The sequence below is a fragment of the Scyliorhinus canicula genome, chromosome 12 (genome assembly GCF_902713615.1).
Source record: "Scyliorhinus canicula chromosome 12, sScyCan1.1, whole genome shotgun sequence".
In the NCBI taxonomy this organism is placed as follows: domain Eukaryota; kingdom Metazoa; phylum Chordata; class Chondrichthyes; order Carcharhiniformes; family Scyliorhinidae; genus Scyliorhinus; species Scyliorhinus canicula.
The window spans coordinates 46671312-46686210 of NC_052157.1; the positions used below are offsets into that span (position 1 = coordinate 46671312).

At 46.9% G+C, this 14899-nt stretch overlaps 1 protein-coding gene across 1 annotated transcript in view; it reads right to left on the bottom strand.

Annotated features, from left to right (window-relative positions):
- Positions 1-403: 403 nt before the first annotated feature.
- Positions 404-14899, bottom strand: part of il16 (interleukin 16) — a 167604-nt gene continuing 153108 nt past the window's right edge. Inside the window, exons 18-21 of the mRNA XM_038812998.1 lie at positions 12401-12502; positions 8938-9178; positions 7093-7224; positions 404-3176 (exon numbers count right to left, since the gene is read on the bottom strand). Of these exons, the coding sequence (XP_038668926.1) occupies positions 2971-3176; positions 7093-7224; positions 8938-9178; positions 12401-12502 (681 nt within the window). The 3' untranslated portion in view covers positions 404-2970. The remainder of the gene's footprint in view (positions 3177-7092; positions 7225-8937; positions 9179-12400; positions 12503-14899) is intronic.

Genomic DNA, 14899 nt, shown 5'->3' on the forward strand with positions numbered 1-14899 from the left:
CTCAAAGTCTCACTCCAGGGATTTGAGCCCAAAGAACTAGACTGCCACTTCAGTGCCATGTTTCAGATCAGGCATTAAACCAGGGCGTCATTCGCATCCTCAGGTGAACATTAAAAATCGCATGATGTTATTATACAGAAGTAGAGCAGGGGGAGTTCTCACTGGCCAACATCTTTCCCTCAACCAGCACCTAAAGAAGATTACTCGGTCATTATTGCAGTGCAGTCTGTGGAATCTTTCTATGTGCAAATTGGCTGCAGTAATTACATTTCAAAAGTGCTCAATTGGTTGTAAAGTGCTTTGGGTTGACCCGAGGTTGTTGAAGCAGTGTGTAAACCCACGTCTTTTTCTTTCTGTATTATTTCATTACCGTACTGCAATAACTGTTGGGGCTGACCCAGTCTACAATCACATGCCAAATTCTTTATTTTGTACAATTGGTATAAATTCTCAACAGAAACCAAAACAGTGAATCACTTTTGAAATTGTAGTCCTGTCAAAAGCATGGCCCAATGTACTGTGCTGCTCATGTTTACATGTACACTCGGGTAACAATTAAACTATTTTATCAACAGCATTAACTAGTCTGAATCTTGATGCATCAAAGCTCTCGGTGGGGTACAAAAGCAAATGGAATAGTTAGCAGGCTGACCTGCATCAATAAAGGAAAGGTTAACATTCGGGTTCTGTCATATTCTCTGAAACTTAATGTTTTTCTTTTCAGAGTTACTGACTGATCTTCGTAATTCCAGCATTTTCTATTTTGCTTTGGAATTCCACTATTTCCATTTGTTTTTGTTCCGAGATCATCAGGAGATTGTCACAGTACCTTGGAATAGGATGGAGATTCTTGTTAAACTGTAAGGTACTCTATGAATTATTCACCTATCTTTAGGGCTTGGCCAATTGCCAGTTTTCACACATGATGTGATTAAACTCCGTTCAAAAATAAATGATGTAGGCTAGCTACATATGAACAAGTTAACATTTATAATCTGCTTGCAGTTATAAAGCAGCTTTAATGTAAAAATATATCCCACGGTGCTTCAGAGACATAGTCAAACAAATTGGATACTGAATGAGGCATGTGGAAGAAATCAAAGCCATGAGTTTTGAAAGAGGAATATGACGAAGCAGAGATTTACGGAAATAATTCTAGATCAAGGACCTTTTAGAGGCAGTCCTGCTAATGGTGTGGCGACTGATGGAGTTGTGGGAGGGAGGGCGCTACAACGAGGACAATGTGAGAGGGAGAAAAGAAGAATTTTGGAGAAGGAGGATACGGATAGAAGGGTTGAAACCATGGATTTAAAAATGATGAGCATTTTGAGTTTGAGGCATTGGGGATCAAGAAACAAGACTCAGTGAGGACAAGGGTGATGGGTGAAGAATATGATAGAGTGTTGTACGAGTTCAGTTTAAGAGTGTGAGAGAGGAGGCGGTGCAGCCAGGAGAGTTTTAGATGGGCAGAGGCCAATAAGGAACACTTTGGCCACAGGAGCTGATGGAAGTGGGTGAGGAGGAAGCATTAGTGACCATTGAGGGAAATGTTTGTGGCCAGAAGAGTTGGGGGGGGGGGGGGGGGGGGCACTTACAGGTGAATGGAACACTTTGTGCTTCATGCATTTATAATTACTAGGTACTGAAACATTTAAAATATTGTCAGGGTCCTTTCTGTTCATGCCCTTATTTTCCCTTTCTTTTATTTTGCTGTTCTCATTTTTTATCCATGGGTGATTAATGGACATGTATCTTTAAATCAGAGATAATGAGGAAGTCAGGAATTTACAGGAGAGAACACTCTGCTAGTTTAAACGGGAGCTTCAGACTTTTCGGCACCAGAGAGAGAGATGGGATGGGATTGATTGGCTGGTAGCCAATGAACTGGCCAAAAGGCCGTACTCTGCCCAGTAACAGGTGGTGATTGGTTCTCAAAGACCTGACGGAGCAGTTGATGGTTCTCAAAGACCTGACGGAGCAGTTGATGGTTCTCAAAGACCTGACGGAGCAGTTGAGCCCTGGACACAAAAAGACAAGGACCTGCTTTTCTCCCTCCCCAGAAAGGCTATACATGCTGTATTCCTGAAGCTACAGAGAACATGAATGAATGAATGAATCTGCAGGGGAACTGTTGCAGGCTGCAAACAAAGACCACAGGACCTTCTCTCCATCTCCAGAAAGGATGTGAGTGTTTTATTTCTGAAGCTACAGAGATCCTGAATGAATCCATGGTAAAACCTCAGACTGAAAGTAATGTCTGAAGAGGAGTAGGTGTTAAACGTCATCTGAAACAAAGACTTTCTTTTCTCCTTTCCACCCCTCTGTGTTTGTCCTGTGTGTGTGTGTCTTGTGTGTCACACATTGTCTTGTGTGTGTATGTGTAGAGGGTGGAGGGCAAGTTAAAGCGGGGATTAGGAATTAGGTAATAGCTAACCAGTTGTATTTGCTGTATATTTCATTACAGTTCTTGTTATTAATAAAAAGTTATTGTGCTTACATTTACAAACCTGGTGACTGTAATTACTGGGCAACCAAGGGCCAAAGGCATCAGGTATTTTTCTAAGAATTATTGGTGAATTCAGTTGTGTTGTGACTCTGGGTCAAGTGGGGCTGGAATTGACCGTGCACAAGCCCAGGGTGTCACAACTATATAAGCAATGTAATGAATTGAGTCATGTGTGCCTGATTGAAGTCTTGTCCAGCACTCTGATAGATATGGAGAACAGCAAGTGTGTGAGAGCTGGGAGCAAGCCTAGATTTGGTACAATGTGAATTTTACTCATTAAAATTACTTGGGAGATAAAATTCCAACCTGTTCACCGGAAGAGCCAGTTTAAAAGGTTAACAACTCCCATCTGTCACTCTGCATCCCCATGGTCAGGTGTATGCCGTCTGCATTCTGGATAAACTGAATTATGTGGAGGAGATGCCATTGCAAGTTTACAAGGTTCTTAGCTCGTTCGAAGGGTTTTATTCAGCATCTTGTGATACCTCTGCATCTTTTCCTGTACTCAAAATGGGACCTTTCCTCCTAATTAATGCTGTGCTGGGGCCATCCGGCAGAGATTTGATGACGTTCCAAGCCTCAAACCGGCTGAGGCCTTGCAGGGTGGTCGAGTTTAGTTGCAGTAGCTCATCTCCAGGCTGGATAACTTTTGTCTGTTCAAGTGCTCCTCCTATGAGGTCCAGGGGGAAAAAGTGAAAATTATTTTTGTTAACTGCAGAATAAGACTGAAAATGAAACTCTACAGTTTTAGCAACGTGCTTTGAAAATAGTATTAAGAAGAGTCAGGTACAGCTGTACACAATAAGGGCCTGTGCCCGCACTCACTGTGTTCCTGTTCTCATTTGTGCAATCAGGGAGACTAAAGGAAAGTCGAGTATGAGTGAGTCACTGAAGATCCAGGCATAGTACCACCCACGAGGGAGCAGCCTGGTAGGGACCCTGTTGAGAGTTCACGGTCAAAAAATAGCCCCTTTTGTAGAACAGGCTCCCAGATGGAAATGATCACCATCGGCTATTTCAGGCTAGTTCCCCTCAATACAATTGTGGCTTTGCTTCAGATTTGCTCAATTGGATGTAAAGCAGTTTGAGGTGTCTTGTGGTTATGAAAGGTGCTAGATGACCTCAAGTCTTGCCATCTGGCGGTGGAGGTCCCCCATGGAGTTCTCTGTGGTTGAGTCCTCCCCTTTACCATCGGGGACCGAGGGGGGGGGGGGGGGGGGGGGGTGCAACACATATAATTATAGAATGCATCAGTTCACAGACTCCCAAGATGCCCGTGTTGTTTGTGGTCTTTTGGAATCTGTGGACCATATTTGTACAAGTTTCTGCGGACTGCACCCCCTCTTCAGTTATTTGCAAAACAAAGGGCAGCACGGTAGCACAGTGGTTAACACAATTGCTTCATAGCTCCAGGGTCCCAGGTTCGATTCTGGCTTGGGTCGCTGTCTGTGCGGAGTCTGCACGTTCTCCCCGTGTGTGCGTGGGTTTCCTCCGGGTGCTCCAGTTTCCTCCCACAGTCCAAAGATGTGCAGGTTAGGTGGATTGGCCATGATAAAATTGCCCTTAGTGTCCAAAATTGCCCTTAGTGTTGGATGGGGTTACTGGGTTATGGGGGTAGGGTGGAGGTGTGGGTTTGGATAGGGTGCTCTTTCCAAGAGCCGGTGCAGACTCGATGGGCCGAATGGCGGCCTCCTGCACTGTAAATTCTATGAAATCTATGAAATTTGATGAAGAGCTTTGTTTGTGCTTGCATCCGATGCTCCTGATCTGTGGGCACTGGATGCGTGGGGGGGTTTGACCTGGCCAAACCTACCATAGACAGGTTCAGGTGGCAGGCGAGGGGGCCCGAATGTCTGCCCCTCGACTGCAGCTATATTCACAGTTGGGTGTTCCTGGAGAGGGAGCACTTGGGTGTGCGCCAGCACAATTGAGGCCTTCCGTGTCCGGTGGGAATCATGGGAATTGGGGTTGTTCTCTGGACCTCTTTAATCACGTTTTGGTTAAATGGTTTAAGTTTCCTTGGTGACTTGTTATTTTGTTTAATGCAGTATCCAATCAAGAGGCTGCTCTTGTTATTTTGTCCCTGAGCTTATTTCATTTAGCATAATATCAAGTCTTCTAACAGGCTACTGTTTTCAGTGGCAGAAGTGGCCCAATCCTATCTGACCTGTTAACTCAATACTTGAAATAAAACCTCTTCTTGAACATTTGATCACAGATCAGCAATTCACTCAACCTCTGTACAACACATCCAAAGTGATGTGACCTAAAATTATTTTAAAAATAAATTTAGTGTACCCAATTAATTTTTTCCAATTAAGGGGCAATTTAGCGTAGCCAATCCGCCTAACCTACACATCTTTGGATTGTGGGGGTGAAACCAACGCAGACATGGGGGAGAATGTGCAAACTCCACACGGACAGTGACCCAGGGCCGGGATTCAAACCCAGGTCCTCAGCGCCGCAGTCCCAGTGCTATCCACTGCGCCACCTGCCGCCCTCCAAAATGATTTTGATAGAGGAATGAGGGTACAAGCCCTGTCATCACACACCCAACAGGTACTCTCACCTGCAAGGACCATTTATCAGGATTTACCCGAGGAAGGAGCTGCACTCTGAAAGCTAGTGATTCCAAACAAACCTGCTGGACTTTAACCTGGTGTTGTAAGACTTCTTACTGTGCCCACCCCGGTCCAACGCCGGCATCTACACATCATACATCAGAACATTACACAAACACAGCCCCATTTCCATCCACACTTGCAGACACCATTTACGAAAGCAAGCTTCTGTTAACCACATGTAGTGTCAGGAAATTAGCCCTGTAATTTTCATACCTCACACTTGCAGTCAGAGGAAAACGGCATTTCCTGATGAACAAAAGACAATGGCTGATCTAATTGCCTCCTATTAGCCTGGTAGTTGTGCGATAAAGCTATGTTGACTAATCACAGTGATCAATCTTGCCCAATGAGTCGACATCAGATCCAGACCTGAGACAAGGAAACTCCCCCGTTGTTGAAGACTTTGGGAATCATGGGGAGAATTTGGTGAAAGGATTTTTCAGGTGTAAGAATATTCACTTTCTAAGGGCAATGGCCCGAGCTCTAAAACTACCTAAAGGCATTAACTCCATGACTGGTGCCGGGTCAGGAATCTTCCATCAACAAAAAAGCACTCGCTGCTCTCGCATCTATCGCACCCGAGGGCCAGGCTATGGCCACAAGCAACCCCCACCCTCACCCCCATCGCAACATGAGCTTAACGAACACCATTCTTTGTTTTTGATTTCTTTTTTAAATTTAGAGTACCCAATTCATTTTTTCCCCTTTAAGGGGCAACTTAGCGTGGCCAATCCACCTATCCTGCTCATCTTTGGGTTTGTGGGGGCAAAACCCACACAAACACAGGGAGAATGTGCAAACTCCACCCGGACTGTGACCCAGAGCCGGGATCGAACCTGGGATTTCGGCGCCGTGAGGCAGCAGTGTTAACCACTGCACCACCGTGCTTGGAACACCATTCTTAAACATCTCTGTTCCCGCCTTGCCATGTGCGCACTTCATAACTGACTCATTTCTTTGCTAGCAACCCAGGCAACCTCCCCTGGAGCAGTAGGAACCGACAAGGCGTTTGGCCAATCTCCTAGATCTGCTTGCTGTGGCAATCCTGTTCCAGTGTACGTGCAGCTTCGCAAAATAGAAGGGGTCCACCTCCACCCACCCACCTGTCACTGGTTACACCAGGCAGCCATCACACACACCATCACAATCTGCCAAATTTCTACTTATTCAATGACATTTGAAATAAACAGTAATCATCAATTGCATTACATTAAGACATTGCAAGCAAACAACTTTACAGGATATTTGCAATCAAAAAGGTCACAAACTGGGAAAACAAACAATTGTTGCCTGGCCTTGAGGCAGTTATTGCCTGGCTGTTAACTAGCCAACTTCTGTCAACTAATTTGCAAAAGTTAGCCTTATGCACTGCACTGCACTGCACTCTTACAGCCCAGGTTCAATTCCGGCCTTGGATGACTGCCTGTGTGGAGTTTGCACGTTCTCCCCGAGTCTGCGTAGGTTTTCTGCAGGTGCTCAGGTTTCCTCCCAAGGTGCAGTGAGGTGGATTGGCCATGCTACAAATTGCCACTTAGTGTCCAGAGATGTGCAGGTTAAAGCGTTATTGGGATAGGGTTTGGGTGGAATGCGCTTTCAGCATATTGGGGAAAACTCGATGGGCCGAACCGCCTCCTTCTGCACTAGGTATTCTATGAAATAATAATTGTAAATCTAGCTTTTCTCTGTATCCATAAAAAGCCTCCACAATGTAATGATCCTTTTTATTGTAACCACAATGCAATGCAGCAGCCAATTACAGAAATTAAGCCCCAGGCTCAATATTGGGTGAATCTCAGACACCCTGCTGTCTTTACACAAATATGGGGTATCAGCAATTTCTACTCCGTGGGCTGAAAGCCACCTATTCCTCCAACACGCTACACTTACAACACATTATTTCTAAAATTACTCAAAGATTTGCAAAAGCCACACTGTCGCGGGCGGTCCAGATATTTTGCTTACCTTTAAAAATTCGGTTGATGATCAGTGGTCTGTCTCCATGAATGGAGCCCTTTCCCCCTTCCAAGCTGAAGCCCAAACCTCCTGCACATTTTTCCAACTCCACCGTGAACGTGTTCAATTTATCTTCTATTGCTGGAAGTAATAATACCAATGGCCTGGTCAGCAGGACCACTAAGCAGCTTATTGCTCAAATCTGTTAGGCATGATGTGGAAATGCTGATGCTGGACTAGGGTGGTCACAGTCAGAAGTCTTACAGCACCTTTCGGAGCGCAACTTCTTCATTAGATGAGTCATCACCTGAGGAAGGAGCAGTGCTCCGAAAGCTAGTGATTCAAAACACGCCTGTTGGACTTTAACCTGGTTTTGTAAGACTTCTTACCGAGACCTGTTAGAGTTCATTGATCAGATAGAAGACAGAGTATAATAGCTTCACAGCATCTCTATATAAACATAACAGACAGGAAAAAATCCAGCTGTCCATCAAGTCTGCCACACAATTCCAGGGTATTGCATTGATCAATAAGCATTGATCAATAAGCAAATTAATGAAATAAAAAGAGAAAATGCTGGGTAAATTCTATGGAGAGGGAAACAGAGGTGACGTTTCTAGTCCATTAAACCCTTCTGCAGAACTGAGAAGCGATAGAAATGTGCTGAATTATATAAATTGGACATTCTGAATTCTCCCTCAGTGTACCCAAACAGGCGCCGTAGTGTGTTGACTAGGGGATTTTCACAGTAACTTCATTGCAGTGTTAACGTATGCCTACTTGTGATGCTGATGAAGATTGTTATTATCGCCACCATTTTCATCACCGAAGCTATAATTCAAGACAAAGCGAAGCGTGACCCAGAGAGAGACCGAGAGACAAGAAGGGAAGGGCAGGGCTGGGTGCCAGCTGGGCCTCGGTGCTTGTGTGGGGGACTGTATCGGAGGAGCGGGAGCACACAACCTCCATTGCGACTCCCAGTTTGAGAAGCACTGATAATAATAACAATAATAATAGCTTATTGTCACAAGTAGGTTTCAATGAAGTTACTGTGAAAAGCCGCTAGTTGCCACATTCCGGCACCTGTTCGGGGAGGCTGATACAGGAATTCTGTTCTGAATTATTGTATAACTTCTTGTATAACTTGTTTAATTACATCTTTGACTTTTATTTAAACCATGAAGTTGGATCTAGTTGGACCAGTCATTTTAATCTTGTCCATCTTTGACAACCCTGGTCCTGTCCTATCAGAACACCTGCCAATTTTGCAGTACCACTCATACGGCAAATCCTAAACTCCGTGCACAGAAAGTCTGGGGGTGTGGTTTCCGTCGTGATGCTGGCAGGGTAGGGCTTGATAAAGCCGGAAACGGTGCCATTTCTAAAGAGTGCCTTGATCTACATTACCCCACCCCTCCTGGCACAGGGCACTGCCAGGTGACACTGCCAGGTTAGCACTGCCACAAGACATTGCCAGGGCCCAGGCATATCCCTCCCCCTTTTTTGTGCCCCCGGTGGGTTCCCCTCGACTGCTTCCCACTTTTCCTCACTGATGGTAATTTCTTACCAGAGGGGGGCACATAAGGCGGAGAAGCCCTTTAAATATATTTAGATCTATTTAACTTCGTTATGTCACTGGTGAGGGGTGGAAAAAATCGTGAAACGAGATCTCACTGGCGAGAATCTCGTTTTCCGATTCTCATGGGATTTTACGCCCACGGTGAATGCAGGGTTAAAATCGCCCCCTTGAAGACTCTCATTGTTCAGAGAACATGGCAACAAAATTGACATTTCACTGGCCCAGGGAGGTTTGTTGAGTTGCATTAAAACATGTTGCTCTCAGGAAATACTGACCTGGACTTGTGAGATTCTCAGTTGATGAGCATTCGGTTGACGTACTGAGTTTGCTTTCACTTTCCTTGGCCTTGTGTATCACAATCACCGATTGCTTTGGCAGGCGAGCCTGACGCAAGATATTCAGAGCTTCAGTGTGAGTGACATCTTTTAGAGATTGTCCATTGATCGACAAAATCTCATCTCCTTTTTCAACCGTTCCTTCCTGAGCTGCCAGTCCATTTGGAAACACCCTGTGAACCTGTTGGTGCAGGAGGGAAAAGTAGGAAACAGTTCACGACAGATTCATCCGTTAAGTGAGAAAGTTTGGCTCTTTTAGTTGGTCAACCCACTAACAAATAGGTGTCACGCTATTGCAATTTGAACATATTCAATGCTCCGTTTAGACTCCATCCAGTGAAGTGCATTCAGTCCTGGCCATCGCACCTCAGAAAGGATGTACTGACATCAGGGGGGCCAGAATGGTGATTTACTAGAATGAAAGTAGCAGTTAAATTATGATCCAAGGATTCCTAAACAAAGATTAAATTTCCTCTGACATACAAAATTAAGTAGCAATCTAATTGAGATGTTTAAATTGATTGAGGAAGTTGGTTGGTGAGATAAAAATGATTTGCTCAACTGGGAATGCAGAAGGGGCGGCACGGTGGCACAGTGGTTAACACTGCTGCCTCACAGCGCCGGGGGCCCAGGTTTGTCTGTCTGCACATTCGCCCGTGTCTACAGTTTTCCTTCGGGTTCACCGGTTTCCTCCCACAGTTCAAAGATGTGCAGGTTAGGTGGATTAGCCATGCTAATTTGCCACTTTATGTCCAGCAGTTAGGTGGGGTTACAGGGGTAGGGCGGGGGAGTGGCCCTAGGTAGGGTGCACTGTCGTAGGGTTGATGCAGACACGACGTGCCAAATAGCCCTTGTCTGCACTGTAGGGTTTCTATGATTCTATATGAGGCATATCCTTAAAATTAAAATTAAGAGATCGATCACTCAGTGGTAACGTCAGGAAGCACTTCATGAAAAAGGTAGTGGAAATGTGGAATCACTTCTCACAAATAAAGTAATTAGGCTGGATTCTCCGATTGCCGACGGCGAAATCACATTCAGCCATTGGGCGGAGAAACCCCTTTAACGCCGAAATCAGGGGTGGCACCTGTTTTCGGATGCTCCACCCCCTCCAAAACGGCATTATCGGTGAGTACGCCACCAGCCGTTGGAACGGCCTCAGGACGTCACCTCCCCCAATGCTCCGCCTTCCATGGGCCGACTTTCTGTCGGCGTGGAGCACTTGTGGTCTGAAGTTTTGTCAACCTCACGTGGCAGCAGTGGACTGTGTCCAGCACCGCCACAGTCAAGGGGGGGGGGGGGGGGGGGGGGGGGGGGGGGGAGGGGGGGGGGGAGGCTTGGGGGACTGGTGGAGGGTAGTTCGGGGGTGGCGAGGGGGGTTACGGGGGGCACTATCTGGCAGGCCGGGTCTGCGTGCAGCCGCGCCATGTTGTACGGCGCAACCGCTGCAGGTCGCCACCGCGCGCATGCACGGCCACAGACCCAGCAATTCTCTGGCCGTATCTGCAGGGTACACCGAGGGTCTGACGTGGCATGGCTGTTAGCCCCCCAACGGGCGGAGCATCAGACGTAATACTAGATACATGCTCCGGACATAGCCTCAAAATCAGAGAATCCAGCCCACTGAGTCTGGTGGTTAAGGGAAAAGAAATATAAACAGAGATTAATAGGTAAGGGTATTAAGAGTTAGGGAACCAAATGGACTTAAGTTACATTAACAATCATGATCTAATTGACTGGTGGAACAGAATGTAAGCAGCTGAATGAGACAGGCCTCCTTCTGTTCCTAGAAATAGGGATCCCATTTCCTGTTGCAGTAGTAGGTGTTTAGAAAGAGACAGGACAAAAGAACCTGGATTATTTTGGACCACATCTGCCTTGGCAGCACAGACTTGCTGTCACTGGGTCTGAGGTGAAAATACTGTATTTTAACTCCGCATCAATCTGCACCATCATTCTCCAAAACAAAACTGTCTCCAAGTTAATTCAGTACATTTGAACTTCCTTGCGAATGACGGGGAATGATGGACATGTCGCCCATGATATGCCTTGGTGATGAAGCAAAGTGTGTACGCAGAAAACAAGGACTCGGGTTCCATTCTTGGTGTCTCTTAGTAACTATCCTGAGAGGGAGAATGGCTAACGGGGTAAGTCTCCATTTAAGAACAGTTGGGTCAGGCTGGAACATAGCAACAGATGTAGGCCATTCAGCCCCATGAGCCAGTTCTGCCACTCGATGGAATGAGAGATGATCAACTCCATTCACCCTGAATACCCTTACTCAATAAATAATGTGCTGCAGAAACTTCAATTGTTCTCCAGTATACAAAGCCTTTGTGAGAAAAAGTGTTTCCCGATTTCTCTCTGGAATGGCCTAACTTTAATGTGAAGATTATGTCTCCTTGTCCCAGAGCAAATTGTTTTCTGCATCTATGCTATCCTATTGAATCTATCCTTTCAACATTTTAAACACAAACCGTCAGGGCCCACAAACTACATTTGTAAACACAAATAAATAGTTAGTCTTACTCCAATAGGTGTATTAATTCCGTGCTTAATTTGGGGAATGGAATCTACGAATGCTTTCATAGACGGCGAGCTCTGGTCCCTTGCCTGTGTAAAACAGCTGAAGGGGCCGAGAAGTAGTCCCTCTCTTCTGACTGTCGTCCCAAAACAACAACAAAAAAATGTCTTACAGTCATTAACGGCGGAGGGTAGGACTCTGGGTTTTAGATCTGCAGTTCAGGTAAGGAAAGGTACTCCCATCTCTCTAACTATTTAAACCTTTGAATTAAAAACAAAACCTCTCAGCAGCTAGGCCATTACTGTGTATGGGGACCACTCCATGGGGTGGCCTGTGGCTGCAGCTGAGAGCAAGCAGATAGGGTGGACCTCGAAGCCTTCCTGGAGCGCTGCTCCCACCGTCTGCTGCCAGGAAGCCGCTTCCAGCTGGCCTGTTGCCGAAGCATCGGGAGGGCACACAGGCCGACGGGAAAAAAAAATCCAGGATGCGTCCGAAGGCAGACTTTAATTGGGCATTAATTCGGGGCAGGGGTGGGGAGGTCGGCAGCTAAGCGGATACAGGTGTCACAAGTTTCTGTGTCGGCCCACTGCCCTCCATGCTCATCCTGATTGGCGAGGGGGGGGGGGGGAAGTGTTCAAATCTGGCCTCGACTGAGAGGAGTCTGACCTGCATCCAAGAAACAATTGATGGAGCCAAAAGGGAACAATCCACCACTCTGGGTTAATTGAACACAAACACTATTCTAGGATCTCACTGAGAGTATGCTACTGGATATAGTTTTTCCCAAGTATGAACCAGATGAGTGACAGTCCCAACACAGCAAATACTTTCACTTCATGTTGCAGCTTCTGCTGGGCTTTCTTTGCTGATGGTACTCACAGTTGTCACTTTGTTTTCCAGGTCGATCCCTCCGCCGACGCTGAATCCTAGGCCGGACCCTTCCTCTTTGTGCAGGACCACTACATGAATGTCTTCAAATTGCTGTGAAGTGAGAATGATCATCATGAAGTTTTTACCCTCTGTGTGTGTTTATCAACAGCAGGTCCTCAGTGCCATGCTCAGCAAACTCCGTTCTCATCGCTGAGGCAGCAGATGCTGGCTTCAAGTCCCACCCTACACACTTGAATCTCGGCTGTCATTCCTAGTGCAGTCGCGAGAGAATGCTGCACTGCTGGAGGTGCAAACATATGGATGAGATGCTAAACTGCAGCCCCACTTGCCCTCTTCAAGTGTATGAACATTTGGAATATTGCTTGCATTTCTGGTCGCCACACTACCAGTAGATGCTTCGGAGAGAGTGCAAAGAAGGTTTACCAGGATGTTGCATAGTCTGGAGGGTGTTAGCGATGAAGAGAGGGTGTTAGCGATGAAGAGAGGTTGAATAAACTCAGATTGGTTTCGTTGGAAAGATGGAGACTGAGGGAAGACCTGACTGAGGTCTACAAAATTATGAGAGGCATAGACAGGGTGAATAGTCAGAAGCTTTTTCCACAGGGTAGAAGACTCAATTGCAAGGTTCAAAGTGAGAGGAGGAAGGTTTAGAGGAGATGTGCTGGGAAAGAATTTTCATGCAGAGGATGGTGGATGTCTGGAACACGTTATCAGTGGCGGTGGTGGAGGCAGGCACGATAGCAATGTTTAGGATGCATCTTGATAGACATTTAACGGCCGGGGACTGGAGGGATACAGATCATTTGGGCAATAAGTAGTAGGTCTAAATAAGGAATCAGGATCGGCACAGGCTTGGTCAACCAAATGGCCTGTTCCTGTGCTGTAATGTTCTTTGTTCTGTATTCTTGTTCAATGGGGGGTCCATACTGACAGGTGCCTCAAAAGTGACTTACCTAAAACTGTAAGTCCACCCCTGCTGCAAAGCCCTCAGTGAAGCGAGGAGGTGGTACTGGCCAACGGCCATCGATGGAAGCAGCAAGGTGTCTCTCGATCTCTGGGCCAGGGCTGAGGAGGGTAGGCGGGAAAGCAACCAAAAAGAACAGAAGCCGCTAGGCCAGATAGCCAGCAGCAGCAGCCAGGCAGCCAGCCAGGAGCACGTGGTCATCGAGGGTCAAGACCCGGCCACCCGAGCGAGGGCCGAGATGTGAACAGAGTAGCAGTCGGGAGACGTGAAGAAGGCCAGGAGATTGCCGGCATCAGGGCGTGGGGAAGTCAGGGAGCATCAGCCAGCGGGAGTGGGGTGACTCTGCCAGAGCGAGAGGCCAGCCAGGCAGCAGGGCTGAGAGTCAGAGGGCTGGGCAGCGAGGGCGAAAGAGAGCAGAGGCCGGGCCAGACAGCCAGCAGCAACAGTCAGGCAGCCAGCCAGGAGCACTCGCGGTCATCAAGGGTTGAGGCTTGAGGTCTAGCCACCCGAGTGACAGCCAAGAGGTGAGCTGGGCAGCAGTCGGAAGGTGAAAAAAAGGCCAGGCAAGCACCAGCGTCGGGGAGCAGCGGCCAACGGATGCGGGGTGACTCAGCCAGAGCCAGAAGCCAGCCAGACAGCAGGGCTGAGAGTGAGAGGGATGGGCTGGCAGCAACTGGATTGGGCACCGAGGGCGAGATTGTGAGTTCCTGTGCCTTGCATTGTATGAGCGGAAGGTGGGCAAGGTCAGGAGAGCTGGGACACCATTCAGAGCGGGGCTCAACATCATTGGGGGCAGGGCTCAATGTCATTGAAGATGGGGTTGCACCTCATTGGGGGTGGGGCATGATGTCGGGAGCCCACAAAGAGGGAGAGCATGGGAGCCTCAAAGGTGTACGTGCGCCCCTGGAAAATGGTGAATGAATCCTGTGTCTGGAGGATATTTTGGAAGTAGCACAAAAAAACAAACAATATCTGAGATATAAAAGACCTATTCAGTGTAAAATACGAGTTGATGCCAATCCCCACTTCTTTGAGTTTTTTTATTCAATACATAAAGTTAGGTTGAATGAAAAATCAACCATGAGCCTAAAAGTGTGAATAGTAGTTTAACATTCACACTACAACTGAGGCCTACCTGGTGGTCACTCTGTGACAATGCTGCCAATGTGGGCTCGAGGTTTACAATATTGTACGCCTGCTTCTGTGGCCCTCACCCCGATGCAGCAAGTGAAAAATGTCACTAAGAACAGCTCACCACCACCTTCTCAAGGGCAACGATGGATGGGCAGTAAATGCTGGCCTAGCCTGCGATGCACACGTCCCATGAATTAATTTTACAAATTCACAATAATACCCCTCAAGTTTAATATAAAACACTTATTTTAAGGCATGTAAATAACACCATAGGATATAGGAGCAGAAGTAGGCCACTCAGCCCGTCGAGTCTGCTTCAACATTCAATGAGATCATGGCTGATTTGATATAATCTTCTACTCCACTTCCCCGCCTTATCCCCGTAACCC